Genomic DNA, 18898 nt, shown 5'->3' with positions numbered 1-18898 from the left:
TCCTTGAGGAGGGCTCGTGCATGCACCAGCATTCCCAGGAAGTTGTCATTGAGGCAGCTCTCCTCATGGGTCTCATGCTCCTGGCCCTGCCAAAACTTGTTTTCCATCTCCCCAGGTGACTTCTCTGAGTTGGCAGGTATGAAATAGTGATGCAATGTCCTGTTGGATGTCTCCAGATAAAACGGGCCATCAAAATAGCCATGGTACAAGCTGATCAAACAGCTCAGCAGCCACACTGAGAGGAGCCCCAGAAGCATCCTGTTTTGGTCCTCCAGCAGCCTGTGGACCTGGCAACAGAGTTGGACAGTGAGGAGGCTGGGGAGAACAATGGGCCAGTATTGGAGTCAGGGGAAGGCCCGGATGAGGGCTCTGCATCAAAGGCAGAGATGGGGCCAGGGCCATCTGGGAGCGATGCTCAGACTCCAGAGCCTCCAGAGGTGGACAGCAGAGAGGCAGAGGAACAGGAGGAGCCTGTTCCTAGTGCACACATACAAAGAGTTGCCAGAAGGCAAGAGCAGCTTAAGAAAAAAGGACAACTTGGGAATAAGGCCAGAAAATGATTGACCACTCCCATAAGGCTTAAAAGAGCAGCAACGAGGTGTTGGGTTCTTTGTAGAAAAGCAACGTTGATTCCCATGCTTTTTGTCAGTATCTCTTGAACTTTGTGGGGGGGTTGCCAAGAAAAGCCTTTGGCGGGTTGCCAAAGACATCAAAGATTGGTGATAAGGCCGACGGACTGGTTATTAAGAATTTTGTTTTGGACTAAGCTGAGAATGAATTAATTTTCAGCCATTTTAATAAAATAAGTTTGTTGAAGACTGAATTGTGTTTGGTAATCACTACTTGGGCCTTGGTCACAACAGTTTGCTTTTCTACCAAACGAGACTAATTACCAAAAAACCTTTATCACAATGGAACAGCTTTGTTCCGAGAATGCACAGCTTCAGCAGCAATTAGCTTTGTTATCTGCACAGATGGCTCAGCTCCAAGCTCCAACTGCAACCCCTCCCTGTAGAAAATGTCCCATTTCTGTACCAGAAATGTTTGATGGCAATCAGGCCATGTTTCCTGCTTTTATGGGACAATGCCAGCTTTTTATCAGTCTGAGAACTGAGGACTTCCCCACTGACCGGGATAAAGTGAGGTTTATAATCAGCTTGCTCTCTGGGTCTGTGGCTCACTGGGCCACACCCCTGCTGGTCCAGGCTAGTCCTCTGTTGGATGATTTCAGGAGGTTTTGTGAGCATCTCAGACTTATGTATAAGGACTCCATCAAAGTGCAGACTGCCACTGGACATCTGAAGACCCTGAAGCAGGGCCAGAACCCGCTGTAGGAATATGTCAGCGAGTTTCAGCTGTTTAGCCAGGATTCAGCCTGGATTGAGGTGGCACTCATGGACGCATTCCAGGATGGGTTATTGGAGGAGTTGCAGGATAAGCTGGTCTGGATTGATATCCCTCTGACCCTCAATGCACTGGTCCATCTATGCCTTAAGATCGATGCCCGGTTGCATATACGGGCCAGTTGCTGTGCCTGCCAGGAGACCCGGATGGTACCAGTTGTGTGTGAGACCCCGGCTCTACGGGAGGAGCCCATGGAAATAAGCACAGCCAGACCCCGACTGTCGATTCACCATTTTAATAACTAAATAACTTTTAAAAAGTTATCCATTTTTACTTAAACATTTTTACTTCAATAAACATTCTTCAAAATATAACCCTCAAAAGGCTATCCCTTAAATTATATCCAAAATTGAATATAATAAAACACTTCTTTTATATCATTGTCTTAAGATAAACTTAAAAGTACTAATTTCAGTAAACTTTTCAGATTTATTACTAAAATTCTCCCCAAAAGGAATTAAGCTTCCATTCTTCCTTTCTTTCTATATTTTTTCCAGTCCTTCTTCTTCAATAATACTTTCTTCTTCAGCATTGCTCCTCCCCCTGCTTTTATTTTCGAGAATTTTTGAATTTGGATTTAAGGTTGATGTATCTTTGGAATTCGTTCCCTTCTTAGAATTATTTCCTTTAATTTGGAACCCCCATTTTGACTCTTCCTGCTTATATAATCAGTCACTTCATTCCTTAAATATTGATTCTGTCTGTAAAGCCAAGAATTGTCACAGTAAAATTTATCAGTCTGCAGTAAAGAGTCTACTTGCTGCTTTTCAATTGATTGCATGGAAGCCTCTACCAAAACCTCTGTTTGCACTGTGCTAACTTCCATCTTAATCCTGACAGCCTCTTTTTTATCCTCCAAAGTCACATTAGCCTGATTAATTTCTTCCTCTTTTCCAGCCAACAAATCATTATTATTCTCCAAATTTTGATTTTGAACAGTCCTTTTAATTGATTCTAATATAACAGAAGTATAAAAATTTAAAAGTTCTTGTAAAACCTTTACAGTCACAACTTGTGAGTTTGCTGACTCATATAATAATGATCCTCCATCCTTGATGTCAGCCATATTTCAATTTTCACTTTGTATTTATTCAGCTATCAGGTCAATAAATCCAATTATTTTCCACACAATTTAAAAGTGTAAATTAGTTGAGATCAATATCATAGTCTTTTCCATTCCACTTCCACTTTAAATCTTTTTCTTGATGTGTAATCCAGTAGCTTTAACAATGTTGCAAGCATTAACAAGCACTTTCACATAAGTTTCATTTTCACGCCCTTAGGCACCATTTTTTCCCCTTTTAAACGGAGTTAAATTTCAGTACTTGCATTTTTTGTTCTCCTGATTTTGCTCTGCCAGCATCCAAAGTTGAATTTTTTTTATAATCCTTAAAATTGCATTGCTGGTGTGGTCGCGACGCCTTGTTCTGCATAAAGCAGACTCGTCCCGGATCCGGAGCATTGAAGGGCTTTCAGGGAGCTCTCAGCCTGCAAACCCCAGGCTTAAAAAAGAAACCTGGGGGTCTGGGGGAGCTCTACCCAGACCCTTCTGCTCTTCTCTCCCCCTTTTTCTCTGGGGGAGAGTTTCAAGCTGCTAGACAGCTGATTTTCGCTGTTCTAGCGGCTAACGGAATCACATGGCTGGAACTCCTAAAGGAGCGTCCATCGGTGTTCGTGGAGCCACCGGAAGGTCAATAAAATAAGTTTGTTGAGGACTGAATTGTGTTTAGTAATCATTACTTGGGCCTTGGTCACAACACATCCCGGGGGTTGGGGAGGAAAGCTGCCCCAACACCCTAAGCATCCCCAAGTGAAGGAGGGTTCTGGTTACGTCTAGTTTCAAGTGCTCCGCTTGTGGCCGCCTTTCTTGCAGGGCTTCATTGGGACCCACTGGGAAGCCATCTCCCCACAGAGAGTTCTCCTTCGCATCTGATTTAACTGTGAGAACTTCAGGCGGTTTTTTGTGACCCGATCCTCGCTGTCAATGCTGCGGGCAAGAACTGGTTATGCCTATCCTGCTTCAAGGATAAGACCCTCGATAATAAGGCTAAGGCCATATTTCGGGAATCAAAAGAAAATAAGACCATGTCTTATTTTTGGGGAAACACAGTATGTGTATATATATATAGATACATACATACATATATTATTTATATATTTTCACATTACATACTGTACATAAGTGCTTAGTGAACAGTGTATCAATTTATTTTTATACAATAATACTTTTCCCACTCCTAATTTCTACCTCTGCTATACAACCATTTATAAAACAAGTCTCATGTTCAAAAATATTCATTTTCTTTTATTTTTAGTGTCAATCTCTCCGTTTCTGCACAATCTTTTTTTTAAAAAATTACATCATCCTCTGTAGGTGTGTCCTCATTTTTCCAGTACTGTTCAAATACAATTATTGCCACTGTTAAGACATGTAATATTAAGTATAGAGTCCCTTTTTACATACTTTTCAGTATTATGCCTAGCAAAAATATTTCTGGCTTAAAATCTATGTGTTGTTTTAATATTTTCTCCAACCATGTATGTATTTTTGTCCAATATTTCTTTGCTTTTACACATATCCACCACATATGATAATACATCCCCAATGTCTGGTTACATTTCCAACATCTGGTGGTCATGCTTTTAAACATCTTTGCTAATCTTGCTGGTGGTAGATGCCACCTATAGAACATTTTATATAGATTTTCCTTATTTGTGGTTGCCATTGTCAATTTACAATTTCTTTCCCAAAGCTTTTGCCAGTTGTGAACTCTCAAGCTTTCTCATTACACTCTGTGTGTATACTGTATGTAATGGCATGTATATATTGTTTTATCTATGGGTAAGGGTAGATATATATTTTCTTTTGACAGTAGGCATTTTTAATGTTTGCCAGTATGCTGACAATAAAAAATGACAATAAAGTTTCTTCTCTTCTCTTCTCTTCTCCTCTTCTCTTCTCATCTCATCTCATCTTCTCTTCTCTTCTTGTCTTATCTTCTCTTGTCTCTTTTATCCTCTCCACCCCTCTGCTCACCTCCCCTTCCCTTCCCTCTCCTCCCCTCATCTTATCTTATAATGCAGCCAAATCAAGAGGAGATGAAAGATATGCAGAAGAGGGTTTGATGTGATTATTGGGGGGGGGGCGGTCGATTTGCTTAAAACAGTGGTGTTAAACTGATGAACCATGGGCCACATACATCACACACAGGCCACACCAATGCCAGCTCTCGAAGGGAAAAAATATTGCAATACATCATGTGACAGCAACATGATGCCGCAAGTTGACACCCGTGGCTTAAAACAATGGATCCTTGAATCATATCAGTAACATGATCCATTTATCTATCTATCTATCTATCTATCTATCTATCTATCTATCTATCTATCTATCGGTAATCAGTGCCTTTTACTACTGGTTGCCAATTATTTTAGAATAGTGGCTTTCTGAAAACAGCATGAGCTTAGTATAGAGGTAATTAAACAAAATAACCTTCCATCTAATCTAGAAAGCGTAACTGTTTTACAATGACTACCTGTCAAGCACCTTAGAAAATTAAAATTGTTTTTAAGCACATGTGAACACTGAAGGATCCTGAACTCCACATTCATTAACTTTCTTCTGAAATTGCACCCCAGTAGGTGACAAAGCCATAAAATGGAGAAAAACTAGCCTTAAATAGCAATCATTATAAAAAGGAAATGTACTTTCATGTTGATTTAGGGCAAGTACAGTATGTGACTTCTTTCTAGTATGTAATGTTACTCTAAACATGCCAAGTTGAACATCTAAGTAGTTTTTGCTGGATTTCATCCAGGGACCTTAACAATGTATTTTGGCCTAGTCATAGTGTTGCCAGAAAAGGTATGGTAGCTTTAAGCAAACAGATTTGCTTAAGATAATGGATCCATTATCAGTAATGGTAACATCAGTAATATCAGTAACATTATCTTTTTTGGGGGGATAATTTGTATCTTTTATTACTGGTTGCCAATTATTGTAGAATAGTGGCTTTCTAAAAACAGCATGAGCTTGGTATAGAAATAATTAAGAAGGATAACTGTCCTTTCAATCTAGAAATCATAATGGTTTTGCAATGACTACCTGTCAAGTACCTTAAAAAAATTAGAATTGTTTTTAAGCACATGTGCATGTTGAAGGGTTCTGAACTTCCACATTCATTAACTTTCTTCTGAAATTGCACCCCAACTGGAGACAAAGCCATCTCTGGACATTGGGACTTTGTATATGTGCTAAAAAGAAGGAAAGCTCCCTCTTTTCCCTCAAAAAATGTTCTTTCATTCATAAATTGACTTCTTTGAAGTTGTTCATTTGAAAATGACATTTATTAGTCAGATTGGAATAATAAGTATTTACACATGAGAATTTTTTTTTTCACTATGGAGAAATAAAAATGTAATTATTGCCATTTTCTTTCCCTATATAATTAGCAGCTCTATTATTAATTCTGAATTCTGGCTGTACTTAAAGCCCAGATATTGAATATTTATGCAATAGCAAGAATAAAAGTTAGTGTTTATGAGCAATACATAAAATCGCTGGCTGTTGCCATTTGGAGCTAGTCTAGTTATAGTGAAATGCTATCAGAATAATTCCTGGTAATTAGGACTTCCTTTCAGAGTTTCAGAAGAAATTAAGCATTGTGAGGAGTGGGTGACTGCATAGTTCCTTCTTATGTAACCCTGAAGATTCTAAACCTTTATTCAACAAATTCTATTGTGGACATACTGTATGTTTGGCATAATGATCTTGATTGTTTTGCTCCTATTCTTAACTGATATGGTTTACAAGTCTGCTACGAAAAATTGCAAAGTTAATGATCCTCTCCCTATTCTTCACAATTATTTCCAGTCCGGTGACCTCATCATGGGTACTATTACTTCTCTTGTCTTCATGCCACCAGATCCAGCTACCTTTTCTGAAGATCCCCACCATTCATTTATAAGAGAACCCATGTAATATTTTTACATAATATTTTACATAATATCCCAGATTGTATTCTGGAATAATAATCTCACAAAGCAATAGAATTAGGTATGGGGTGAAATAAGTAAATTTTCCAGGTTAATCATTAAAGAGATGGTGATTCTTTTTATTCTTGTTCATTTTCACTGGATTTCTGGGAAGAATTAAATTAGCTGATTTATTATTCCTAATGAAGAAATAGATTAAATCACGAGTTCCCTAATTGAAGTTTTTCTCACTTAGCTAACTGATTGGATTTGGTTTAATGTTTAAGGAAATGGCCAGCAATTTTTATCATGGAAAAAGAATTCAAAACAACCTGTTTTTCCACAGGGAAGATTTAAGATGTGCTGAAACTTGAAAAAATTGTTAGTTATAAAAATAGTTTTTATATAAAAATCCTATTTTTAATTTAAATTATATACCATCCACTAAGTGTATGTGCATTTATTAATTTATTGTCTATAATGATAAAAAGTGATGTTGAAAGGCATCTTAGGCAGTAAAATATATTTTATAAATTTAAAATTTATATTTTTGTAAAAAAGTGTACTTTTAGTAACCTAAACTATATATTCCCTGTCATATTAATATAGGTTCTTAAAATCATTTTTAGCTCAATAAAGATAAAGTGGCATGCCATATATAAAACCATAGATTAATGACATTATCTGGTACCTTCACATGGCAAATATTTTAATTATGTCTCCACCTTTCAAAGCCTTCTCAATAGTCTTACAGCCAGTCTTTAATCATTTCACTGTGCTGACCTCAAAATGCAAGAAGAGGCAGAAAATATTATTCGTCATTAAGATCTCTTTCCTAAGAAAGTCTATGGGACTTCAAAATGCATGTCTTTCTCTTCAGCTATTAGAATTACAAAAAGAAAAGAAACCAACAAACAGCGTAGAACCCAAAAATGGCATGAACCAGAAAATCTGAGTCAGACGTAGAAATAAGGCAATATTTTGAGAAATGTGAACTGATCTGGTGTCAGTCCAGAATGTCATTCACTAGTTGAGTGACTAGTTGAGTGACATTGTGATTTTGTGATCATGTTTATTCCATTAGCATGATAGATGAAGTGTTATATTTAAGAACAGAATGGGTTGATGGATGATACATTTGCTGCAATACTTTTTTTTAGATATAATACTTCTTTTTACTGCAATACTTTTTTAAAGTATATCTCTTATAGGGCTTTTTAATTGCAGGGTCCAGACTAAATTTTATCAGCATATTTTAGCTTTGATATTTGCTGTAAAGGAGATCAATGAAAACCCCCAGATCTTGCCCAACATCACCTTGGGCTTCAATATTTTTGACAGCTATGATGGAACATGGACTTATCATGCCACAATGAAACTTTTTTCACCATTGAAGAGACTGATCCCGAATTATAAATGTGGCTTCCAGAACAACCTAGTCGCAGTCATTGGAGCTCTTTATTCTGAAACTTCCCTTTTCATGGGAGATATCTTGAAAATCTACAAAGTTCCACAGGTAGGAGGTGTGCTGAGTCACAAGATTATATTATGTCATATTTGATCTTTTTACATTTCTGTAACTTGGAAACATTATATATCCATACTTCATAAAGCGAATAAAGCATATAAGTTAAAAGATTTTAAAAATGAAATTAAATGGTCCAGTGGTACAATCATACAGTGAATTAAGATATTTTTTAAAAAGTGGAAATATTCACAGTATGCAAGATCAATAAAAAAAGTTCATAAATCACATATACTTGTCACAGATAAAATATTTTTTTTTCTTAGAGAAAAGCTAAGAAAAAAGAAACCTTATTTCTTAAACAATAACACCTGATCATATTTCTCTCATTTTTTTTTTGTTTCAAGTTAAAGGATTAGCCTTTAAAAAGGTAGCCTTCTGAGAATTTTTTATTACAAAAAAGCAGTCTAAAATGTCTATTTGGATATAACACAAAATGCAATTTTAATTTTTGTATACAATGACAATCTTTAAATATTTTAATTTCTCAAGGAGAAAGAGGACACAGAATACTATAAAATTTGGCATAGATGGTACAAGTGGTTGGAGGACAGGAAAAATGAGAAATAGGAATAAAGGAGAGAGAAAGAAATGTCAAAATCAAGGGGGGAAATTGGTAAATTAAAATATAAATTAAAATATGTATAAATAGTAAATATTAAGAAAGGATCACTATGGAAAAGCTGTAAAAAGAGTTTATGGATATAAATATTGTATGTTTGTGTTTTGTTTTAATATGTTTAGTGTTTAAAAAAATAAAATAAAATAAATATTTTAATTTAAATTTTAGGAAGTTTTAGTTATTATATCTATGGAAAAAACATTACCTTCCTTCCATTCTCCAAATTTCTAATTATTATTTTTTAATTTCTGTAGATAATATATGGGTCACATCCAGAGATGCCAGATCAAAGTGAATCTTTTTCCTTCTATCAAATGGTCCCTAATGAAAGTTATGAATACAAAGGTTTGTGTCATCTGCTTTTGCACTTTGGATGGACCTGGGTTGGGATTCTTGTAAAAGAAGATGATGATGGAAGATTTGTGCGAATGGCATTTTCAATGTTTCCTCTTCATGGCATTTGTATTGCATTCCTAAAAAAGATAAGACCGATTTATATCAGCAGCTTTTCTGATGATCTAGAGTGGCTAGCAGAAACATATTATCTTTCAATGAACAGCAAAGCCGAAGCAGTGATTGTCTATGAAAGAACACTTCTGCATTTGAGGTTGCTACTAAATCTTCCTAAAATGGAACTAGTGTCGTTAGAGCCTAAAGGTAAGGTGTGGATCATGGCCTCCCAGATGGATCTTGCATCAGTGTTTTACCAAAGGAGCTGGGATATTCAAGACATCCATGGTTCCCTATCCATTTCAGTTCATGCCAATGAAATTCCTGGATTTCAGCCCTTTGTTCAGGCAAGGGACCATTTCTCATCAAAAGAAGATGGCTTTATCAAAGATGTGTGGATAAATGCATTTGACTGTTCCTTTCCCAGTCCCTTGGAGAATGACAAAGATGGTGACATTTGTACTCTGAGGGAAAAATTGGAGGACGTTCCGAGTGCTTTTTTTGAAACGAGCATGACAGGACACAGTTACAATATATACAATGCAGTGTATGTTGTAGCTCATGCTTTACATGCCCTGCAGATTGAACAAAAACAGGAAAAAAACCTGAGCAGAGGAAAATTAAATCTTCAGATTCAACATCCATGGCAGGTATAGAGTTAAACTCTCATCCTTTAATCTATTCAATGTCTATGTAGTCAATTCAATATATATGTAGGTCTTTGGTTATTCGGGTTTTCTCCCACGTAAAATTTGGAAGTGTCTTGGCGACATTTCGACGAAGTCTCATTCGTCATTCACACCCCCACAGTTCACACCCCCACTGGCAGTTAAAAAGAAGAAACAACTGTGATCACACATTGCTCCTAGAAGCATGAAGCCAAAAACACCAGCCTGAAGATGACGAATGAGACTTCATCGAAACGTTGCCAAGACACTTCCAATTTTATGCGGGAGAAAACCCAAATAACCAAAGACCTACATACAAACACCCGCGAAAACCTCAGAATATGTGTGTGTGTGTGTGTGTGTGTGTGTGTGTGTATTATTTTATTTTGTTGAGTACTAGAGTATTAGATAATATTAGATAATATATATAAGTATAAGCATGAATTGAATACATAAAATGAATACAATTAAAGGGAAGATTAGGACAGAGATGGTAGGCATGCTGGTGCTCTTATGCACACCCCTTACAGACCTCTTAGTTATGCATATAGATTGCTTCATTTAGCCAACAAATTGTTATTAGATTTATTCTACTACTAACTTCCTGTACAATTTCATAGACATACAAATTTACCAATAATTTCTGCACATTTCAGGAACGAGAAATGGAAGTTTTTCCGATCTTTGAACCTCAAACAATGTCCAAAATTGTTTTTAGTACTTTAATGAAATACAATTAAAACACCTGTAAGAAAAAGGACAATATGTAGAATTATAAAATCAAAATTAAAAAACTGGTAAAAAGAATCCACATTAGGAGAAAGAATACTTTGAAAATAAATTCAAAACGACATTTTTCCATAATATATGTGGATTATTATATATTTCATTTTTAAAAGATGTCTAAAAGATCTTTTGATGCATTCAAAAGTCTGCCAAAAAATAAATAAATTAGTAATACCCAAGCTAAAACCTTAACCCTCTATCCATGAATATCTCAGAATTCTATGATGATAGCTCATTCATATTCTGAAAGGTTAGAATCTTCTAATTGGAAGTAGAACTCATGAAAATTAAGAAGTTAATTCTTAATTCTTGATACCCATCAAGTTTCCCTAAGCTTCTTCTAATCTTCTGTGAAACTTCTTAGAAGATGGAGAGCCCTTTCAAGCCAAACTATCCATGCTTTCAGAAATTATTCCAGATTCTCAATTCCAATTAGGTTTTCATTAGAAGACAGGGAAAGTTTCTTTTGATCTAGATTAAATAAAAAGTGACAGGGAACTATAGACTTGGGACCATTTTTAGATGAAAAGTTTAGAAACTTGCAATGTATTCAGGGAAAAATGTAACCATATCAGAATATTGGAAGTTTCTTAATGAGATGCTGTTACATATATTAAGAAATTTTACTCATTAATGACATTCTGATCATTTTTTGTGTATTATTTGATATTCAGCTCCACCGGTTTCTAAAAAGCATTTCGTTTAATAACAGTGTTGGAGATGAGATTTTGTTTGACCAGCAAAGGGAACTGATAGTTGGATTTGATGTTATAAACTGGATCACATTCCCTAACCAGTCCTTCCATCGAGTGAAAGTTGGGAAACTGAATCCCTGGACAACTGAGGGCAAAAAACTCGTCATTCATTATGAAGCCATCACCTGGCACAGAACTTTCAACCAAGTAGGTTCTGAATGCAGATAATTATATCTGGATGTTATTTAATATATGTTGTCCTCAATTTACAGCTATTCATTTAGTGACTATTCCAAATTACATGTAAATTACAATGTAATTTATGACAGGTCCTCACACTTATGACCATTGACATTTCCCACAATCATGTCATCAGAATTTGGATGCTTGGAAACTGAGATATAATTATCCCAGCAATCTATGGTCATGTGAACATCATTTCCCAGATAGATTCTGACAAGCACTCAATGTTGGATATACTTAATGACCATTTAATTAACTTAACAACTGCAGTTGTCACAAAAGGTTGTAAAGTTGGGTGGGATGCACCTTGCTTAGCAAGAGAAATTATGGTTCCAATTGTGGTCATAAGTCAAGGACCACCTGTATAAATAAATAAATAAAACATAAACCTACTCTGTTTATGTTTTTGCATAAATCTGCATAAATTTTTGCATAAATCTGGAAAAAAATTGTAAGCAATGTCAAGGAACAGGAGGCAGCAGTGGTTGGCCTTTGCACACCTTCAGGTGTTGGTCCAGTTGCATCTATACCTGGACTGGGAAACCCTGATCACAGTAGCTCATGCCCTTGTATCCTCTAGATCCATGATGACAAACCTATGGCACACATAGCCTGGGAAGGGCGAAAAGCGGGCTTTCCGGTCCCACTGGAAGTCAGGAAATGGGCCATTTCTGGTGTCTGGAGGGCCTCCAGGAAGGTGGGAAGGCCATTATCACTCTCCCCAGGCTCATACAAAGACTCTGGAGCTCAGGGAGAGCAAAAAACGGGCCTACCGGGACATTATGTGTCAAAAGTGGAGGGAGCACAGGGGGGGAGGTTGCACACGCATGCACAAGGGGCAGAGCACATTGAATTATAGCTGTGGGCATGCATGCCCCCCCTCTGCTCCCCCCAGTTTTGGCAAAACCATCACTGCTGTAGATTATACTATTGTAACACATTCTATGAGGAGCTGTCCTTGAAAACCATTTGGAAACTTCAACTGGTGCAGCTGCACAAGTAGTAATTGGTGCCAGATATATGGCACACATAACACCATTCCTCACTCCTCAGAGTCAGCTACACTGCTTTCCAATTTGCTCCCAGGTGCAATTCAAGATTCTAGTGGTTACCTATAAAGCAGAGGTGAAATGCTCCTAGTTCTGACCGGATCGCCTGATCCGGTAGCGATGGCGGAGGGTAGATCAGAGAATCGGTAGCAAAAGTATCTGCGGCCCCTCCATGCCCAGCTGAACCGCGCAATCATCAGAGGCTTTTTTTTTTACTTTTAAAAGTATTTTTTCTACAACCTCTTCGACCAAAAAAATGCTTTTAAAAATAATAATTAAAAAAAGCCTCTGATGATCGTGAGGCTCAGATGGGATCATCAGAGGCTTTTAAAAGCATTTTTTCTACAACCTCTTCAGCCAAAGAGGTTGTAGGAAAAAAATGGTTTTAAAAACCTCTGACGATCCCAGCTGAGTGGCCTAATCATCAGAGGCTTTTAAAGACATTTTTTTACAACCTCTTCTGCCAAAAGGTTGTAGAAAAAATGCTTTTAAAAGTAAAAATAAAAATAAAAAAAAAAGTTGGCCACACTCACCTAGTCACAATTCCGCCCCCACCAAGCCACGCCCACAGAACCGGTAGTAACTAATTTTACATTTCACCATTGCTATAAAGCCCTACATGGCTTTGGACCAGGTATCTGAATGAGTGCCTTTTTGCTATACTTTTGTCTACTGTCCAACCAGGTAAAATAGGATGGGCATGCTGTACATTCTATCAGCCAAAGAATTTCAGCTGGCAAGGATTAGAAGGTTAACTTTTTCTGCAGTGGCCTCTGCTCTGTGGAAAATCCTCCCTTTGAATATTACAATGGCCCCAAACCTTTTATAAAGCTCTAAAAAAACTGGTTATGCTCTAGAGCCTGGGCGCTACATTCGCCAAGAACACCACCTCCTGACTATATTGTTAATGAGACAGATATCTAGCTTAGATTAATTAGGCAGGTTTTTTTTTACTGTTTTAATGCTTTTTACTATTTTTATTATTTTAAAATGTTTTTATAATTTAATTGTAATATATGTTTTGAATTTTGAGTTATTACTTAGTTGAGTAGGTAAACAACTGTAAGAATAGAACCAAGTTCCACGAGCACCAAGGACTCCACATTGCAGTGAGAGTTGAACTTATTTAAAAGTTGCTTATTACTGCTTAAGAATTTCAGATATATCAATTGCTTGGTAAACTGACTACCTCTTAATTGTAGAATCAAGAGCTATATGATTTTTTAAAAATACGTAACTTTTTTCTCTATGCAAATAAGTTGCAAGAAAGCTGATAGATATATTTTTCCCTATTTCTGGGCCAGACATTGCCTATTTCTCTATGTACCAAGAGATGTCTCCCTGGCAATTTCAGGAGAAAGCAGGAGGGAAAACAATTTTGCTGCTATGATTGTCTTCCATGTCCTAAAGAGAAAATGTCAAGCCTGATTGGTAAGAGACATTATGAAATAGGATATTGTAACTCTGCAGGATATACCAAGTAGACCCATTAACACATAAGTATGGAAATTGGGTTATATTCTTTTATGGATAGTCGTGATTCAGTTTTTAAGTGAGTTTTGCCCCGTATTATGATCTTTCTTGCCACAGTTGTTATGTGAATGACTGCATTGTTCAGTTATTAAATGAATCTGCCTTGCTCATTGACTTTGTTTGTTAGATGGTCACAAAAGGAGATCACATGACCCTGGAAAATTGCAAGAGTCATAAATATGAACCAATTGCCAAGCATTTAAATTTTGATGTGTCCATGGGGATGCTGCTACAGTCGTAAGCATGAAAAATGGTCATACGACACTTTTTCAGGTCTATTGTAACTTTGAATGATACTAAATAAACAGTTGTAAGTCAAGGACTACCTGTATTCATTAGCAGAATTTGCCCCTTAAAAAGAAAGAGAAAGTGTTATTAAGGGAAATTTTTTTTTTGGATTGTATTACCTAATTTGAGTATCTCAGCTTTCTCACTATGTCAACTGATAAAACAGAGTACATCAACTTACCTTTTACAACATTTGCTTTAAGGGACTGGAGAGACTTTTCTTTTCAGTAGTTTAATGACAAACCAGTCTATCATCTTTCCTTCAGAAAAAAAATATTTACCTATTTATTTTATTTATTTAGAAAATTTATAAGGCCACCCACTCAATGTCAGTGACTCTAGATGGCTTACAAAAAATAAAAACTCAATATACAATAATAAAAACAATAACCCCATGGTGACAGCAATCAATCAAACAACTTGATGAACTCCATCCAATTCTAGGTTCCCCAGACCTATTGACAAAACCAATAGGACCTTGTAAAAGAGTGTCAAAGTAGGACCTAGGGAATGATGTTCCAAAGTGAGTAAGCCACCATGGAAAAGGCCCTTCTTTTAGATTCCCCTAGTTGTACCTCCTTAGAAAAGGAGATATGCTTTGATGGGCTGGATGGATGTAACTAGGGAAAGACAGTCCCTAGATAACCTGATCTACATAAAGCCATGTAAGGCTTTAAAGTAACAAGTACCTTAAATTGTACACAGAAATAAATTGGCAGCCAATTTGGAGACACATATGCACAACTGGGCCTGCCCAAAACCATGTAGACTGTGCATTTTGAACCAATTGGAGTTTTTAGACACTTCTCAAGGGGAGCCCCATGTAGAACTGCTAATGATAAGATGCACTTGTGCCTCCCAACCAGAGGTGGGTTTCAGCAGGTTCTGACCAGTTCTGGAGAACCAGTAGCGGAAATTTTGAGTAGTTCAGAGAACCGGTAGTAAAAATTCTGACTGGCCTCACCCCCATCTATTCTCTACCTCCCAAGTCCCAGCTGATCAGGAGGAAATAGAGATTTTGCAGTAACCTTCTCCTGGATTGGGGAGGGAATGGAGATTTTATAGTATCCTTTCCCTGCCATGCCCACCAAGCTACACCCACCAAGCCATGCCAAGCCCACCAAGCCCACAGAACCGGTAGTAAAAAAATTTTGAAACCCACCACTGCTCTCAACACATGTATCTGAGAGTTTTTCTCCTCCAAAAATTATGAATCAAAAGAAAAAGTAAAATCTGGGAAAGTCAAGATTTTTTTCCCACACATATCTGCCTGAAAAGATGTACTACAGGAATATTATCTACAATTGATCAGCCATCTCTGAACCCTGCCTCTCCAACATCAATAATATTTTTATTTCCATCTAGGCTTGGGGATTAATCTTCAGTATTTGGTTAATATGTCTAATCAAATTCTTCTTCATTCATGGAAGACACAGTTTAGAGCTTTATCTCTATCTATATTGTTTCTATTCAAATGTTATTAAAGAATTTGAATAGAAACAATATAGATAGAGATACAGTAGATACTGATCTTTGATCTCCTAATCATAAAGTCATATTATGAGAGTTTGGGGATTAAAACTATGCTGTTAATTAAATTTTATCCCAAATAATTAATGGGCCCATTACTAGTCTCTTAATTTTCACTTACTAACCAGTATACCAAATGTTGAAAGATAGCAATAAGAGAATACAAAAACAAGCTGAAAATATTGGTGCCATGGATGAAGTCATGGATGAAGAAAAAGACTTCATATAGAATCAAAAGTATAATGGAATTATAATACAGGAATAAAACTTTAAAAAAAACTCTTACAGATATGGATGATTGTTCTGAATGTCCAGAAGACCAATATCCAAGCAAGTACCAAGATTCATGTATTCCAAAGAGAATATCTTTCTTATCCTATGAAGAACCAATGGGAAGAAGTCTAGTTATTCTGGCTCTCTTTTTTTCTTTTTGCACAATATTGGTGCTGTCAACATTTTTGAAGTATCACCATACTCCCATTGTCAAGGCCAACAACCGAAACCTCACGTACATTCTGCTCATCTCCCTCCTCCTCTGCTTCCTTTGCTCATTGCAGTTCCTTGTTGCCCCAAGTCATGTAATATGTCTCCTAAGACAAATTAGCTTTGGCATCATCTTCTCAGTGGCTGTGTCTTCTGTGTTGGCAAAAACCATCACTGTGGTTCTGGCTTTCATGGCCACCAAGCCAGGATCCAGAATGAGGAAATGGGTGGGAAAAGGCCTGACCACCTCCATTGTTCTTACTTGTTCCCTGATTCAAGCAGGCATCTGTATGGTGTGGCTCTTCGCATATCCTCCTTTCCCTGATGTTGATAACCATTCAGAAATTGAGGAAACAATAATGCAGTGCAATGAAGGTTCAGCTACCATGTTCTATTGTGTTCTTGGCTATATGGGCTTTCTGGCAGCTGCCAGTTTCACAGTAGCTTTTTTCTCAAGGAAACTTCCCAGTAGTTTCAATGAAGCCAAATGTCTCACATTTAGCATGTTGATCTTCTGCAGTGTATGGCTCTCTTTTGTTCCTTCCTATCTGAGCACCAAAGGCAAATACATGGTGGCTGTGGAGGTTTTCTCTATTTTGGCTTCCAGTGCTGGATTGCTGGGCTGCATATATTTCCCCAAATGTTACATAATTATTTTTAAGCCAGAGCTAAACAACAGGGAACAACTTATTAAGAGAAGCTCTTAATAAATCAAACTTTTCTTTTCTCAAATTTATGGTGGTTCTCTATTTTGGCTTCCAGTACTGGTTTACTAGGGTGTATATATTTCCCTATATGTTATGTAATAATTATTAAGCCAGAACTAAACACCCAGGAGCAACTAGTTAAGAGGAATTACAAATAATGCAAACAAAAGTATTTATTTCTATTATTTCCTACCTTAGTATCTTTTATTTTAAATTTCCATTTTAATAATTTATATTTATATGTTGTGGAATCTTTTGTCATGTATATATTGAATAGAAGGTTCTTGGAAGTTTTCTATGTTAGAATATACATACTAAGAATGTCTCAATAATCCATTGTGGTCAACACAATATGGTCATTGCTTGTGTAGATACTTTCATACATTGAAGCCACCATGTTTTCTATGCCCATTTTTTCCTTTGACACCAATGCACACCTCTCTTTTTTTCCCCATATGATTCCATTGTAGTCTGATGCTGTAATGAAGAATTTCAGTTGAGCTTCACAGCACTTAAAGTCCTACATTGCAACTTGTTATTCTTGTATGCTATTGTTTAGACAAGTAACCATAAGCATTATTTAAATGACTAAATAAAAATAAATTAGTCTAGCCACTATATGCATCTGTTAAAGTGAGATGCACTTCATGAAACCTGATGTCTTCAATAAACTTTGTACACAGAGGTGGTATTCAGCAGGTTTTGACCAATTCTGGAGAACCGGTAGTGGAAATTTTGAGTAGTTTGGAGAACCGGTAAATACCACCTCTAACTGGACCCACTCCCATCTAATCTCTGCCTCCCGAGTCCCAGCTGATTGCAAGGAAATGGGGATTTTGCAGAAACCTTTCCTTCGAGTGGGGAGGTAATGGACTGGAGATTTTACAGAATCCTTTCCCTACCATGCTCACCAAGCCATGCCCACCAAGCCATACCACACCTACCAAGCCATGCCCACAGAACCAGTAGTAAAAAAAATTGAATCCCACCACTGTTTGTACATTGGAAGAGGTTCTACTAAGCTCCTTGTCATTTGTTTCTTAAATCTAGTTGCTTCTCCCAGCCTTAGGGAGGTGGTACTTGAGAATGTGGGATCCTCATGGTGATGTAAGTATTAGATTGTCAGGTTTGAGACAGTAGATTTAGTGGATTCCATCAGGGCCATCACTGATGATCTATATGAAACTACTAGGGGTAATTATCAGAGAGAGTTGCTCTGGGTTCCATGTGGATGCAAATGACTGGATGCGTCTTCCAAGTGGAATATTACACCCAGTTCTGATCAACATGATATAAAAAGATGCTGAGTCTCTGGAAAGAGTGCAGAGAAGAGCAACAAGAATAACTAAGGTGTGGAGGCTAAAATATACCAAGAACAGTTACAGGAATTGGGTGTATCTAGTCTAAAGCAAAGAAAGGCTAGGGGTGGCTTGATAGCACTGTTCTAATATTTGAAGAGCTCCTACAAGATGAGGGGGGGGATCAAGCTACTTTTCAAAGCACCAAAAGGCAAGATAAGAAACAATGATTGGAAACTAACCAAGGAGAATAGCAATCTAGAACTAAGGAGAAACTCCTAACAGTGAAAACAATCAATCAGCGGAACAGCTTGCCATCAGAAGTTGCAGATGCTTCATCACTGATGGCTTTCAAAAAGAGACTGGACAACTATCTGTCTGAAATGATATAGGGTCTCCTGCTAGAGCAGGGGGTTGGATTAGAAGATCTCTGAAATCACTTCCAACTCTATTATTGTGAATTCTATGATTCCTTGACCTGTGTCTCATTTCCATCATTTTCAGGGCCAGTCTTCCTCAAATATGCAATTTGGGATCTTTAAGAACACTAGATCCATGAGCATTTAGATCACCATAGTGATCACTGATTTATAAACAAGTTGCTTCTTGGAGAAATCTTTCCTGGCCATTCTTATTCATGTAC

General features: G+C 37.1%; 2 protein-coding genes and 1 long non-coding RNA gene across 3 annotated transcripts; all 3 read left to right on the top strand.

Annotated features, from left to right (window-relative positions):
* The first annotated feature begins 911 nt into the window (after positions 1-911).
* LOC117668675 (vomeronasal type-2 receptor 26-like) lies at positions 912-11352 on the top strand. The gene is made up of 4 exons (XM_060693684.2): positions 912-1330; positions 7606-7894; positions 8780-9625; positions 11104-11352. Exons 1-4 carry the CDS (start codon positions 912-914, stop codon positions 11350-11352), a joined length of 1803 nt encoding a protein of 600 aa, XP_060549667.2.
* A 2399-nt stretch (positions 11353-13751) lies between these two features.
* Positions 13752-14269, top strand: LOC148113980 (uncharacterized). Its single transcript, XR_015734322.1, has 2 exons — positions 13752-13847; positions 14077-14269. It is a non-coding gene; the product is annotated as an uncharacterized LOC148113980 (long non-coding RNA).
* A 1786-nt stretch (positions 14270-16055) lies between these two features.
* LOC148113979 (vomeronasal type-2 receptor 26-like) lies at positions 16056-16971 on the top strand. Its single transcript, XM_087894502.1, has one exon. The coding sequence runs from the start codon at positions 16058-16060 to the stop codon at positions 16955-16957; it is 900 nt and encodes a 299-aa protein (XP_087750628.1). The 5' UTR covers positions 16056-16057; the 3' UTR covers positions 16958-16971.
* Positions 16972-18898: the final 1927 nt, after the last annotated feature.

This window comes from Pantherophis guttatus, chromosome 4, assembly GCF_059756535.1.
Source record: "Pantherophis guttatus breed Tessera chromosome 4, ASM5975653v1, whole genome shotgun sequence".
Taxonomy (NCBI): domain Eukaryota; kingdom Metazoa; phylum Chordata; class Lepidosauria; order Squamata; family Colubridae; genus Pantherophis; species Pantherophis guttatus.
This window is presented reverse-complemented; position numbering and strand designations above follow the sequence as displayed.

Bases quoted from the DNA above. Each gene is read 5' to 3' on its own strand.
- LOC148113979 (XM_087894502.1), top strand. From the start codon at position 16,058: ATGGATGATTGTTCTGAATGTCCAGAAGACCAATATCCAAGCAAGTAC.
- LOC117668675 (XM_060693684.2), top strand. From the start codon at position 912: ATGGAACAGCTTTGTTCCGAGAATGCACAGCTTCAGCAGCAATTAGCT. The intron at 7,895-8,779 runs GTAGGAGGTGTG...TAATTTCTGTAG, and splicing joins AAATCTACAAAGTTCCACAG to ATAATATATGGGTCACATCC. The intron at 9,626-11,103 runs GTATAGAGTTAA...TTTGATATTCAG, and splicing joins AGATTCAACATCCATGGCAG to CTCCACCGGTTTCTAAAAAG.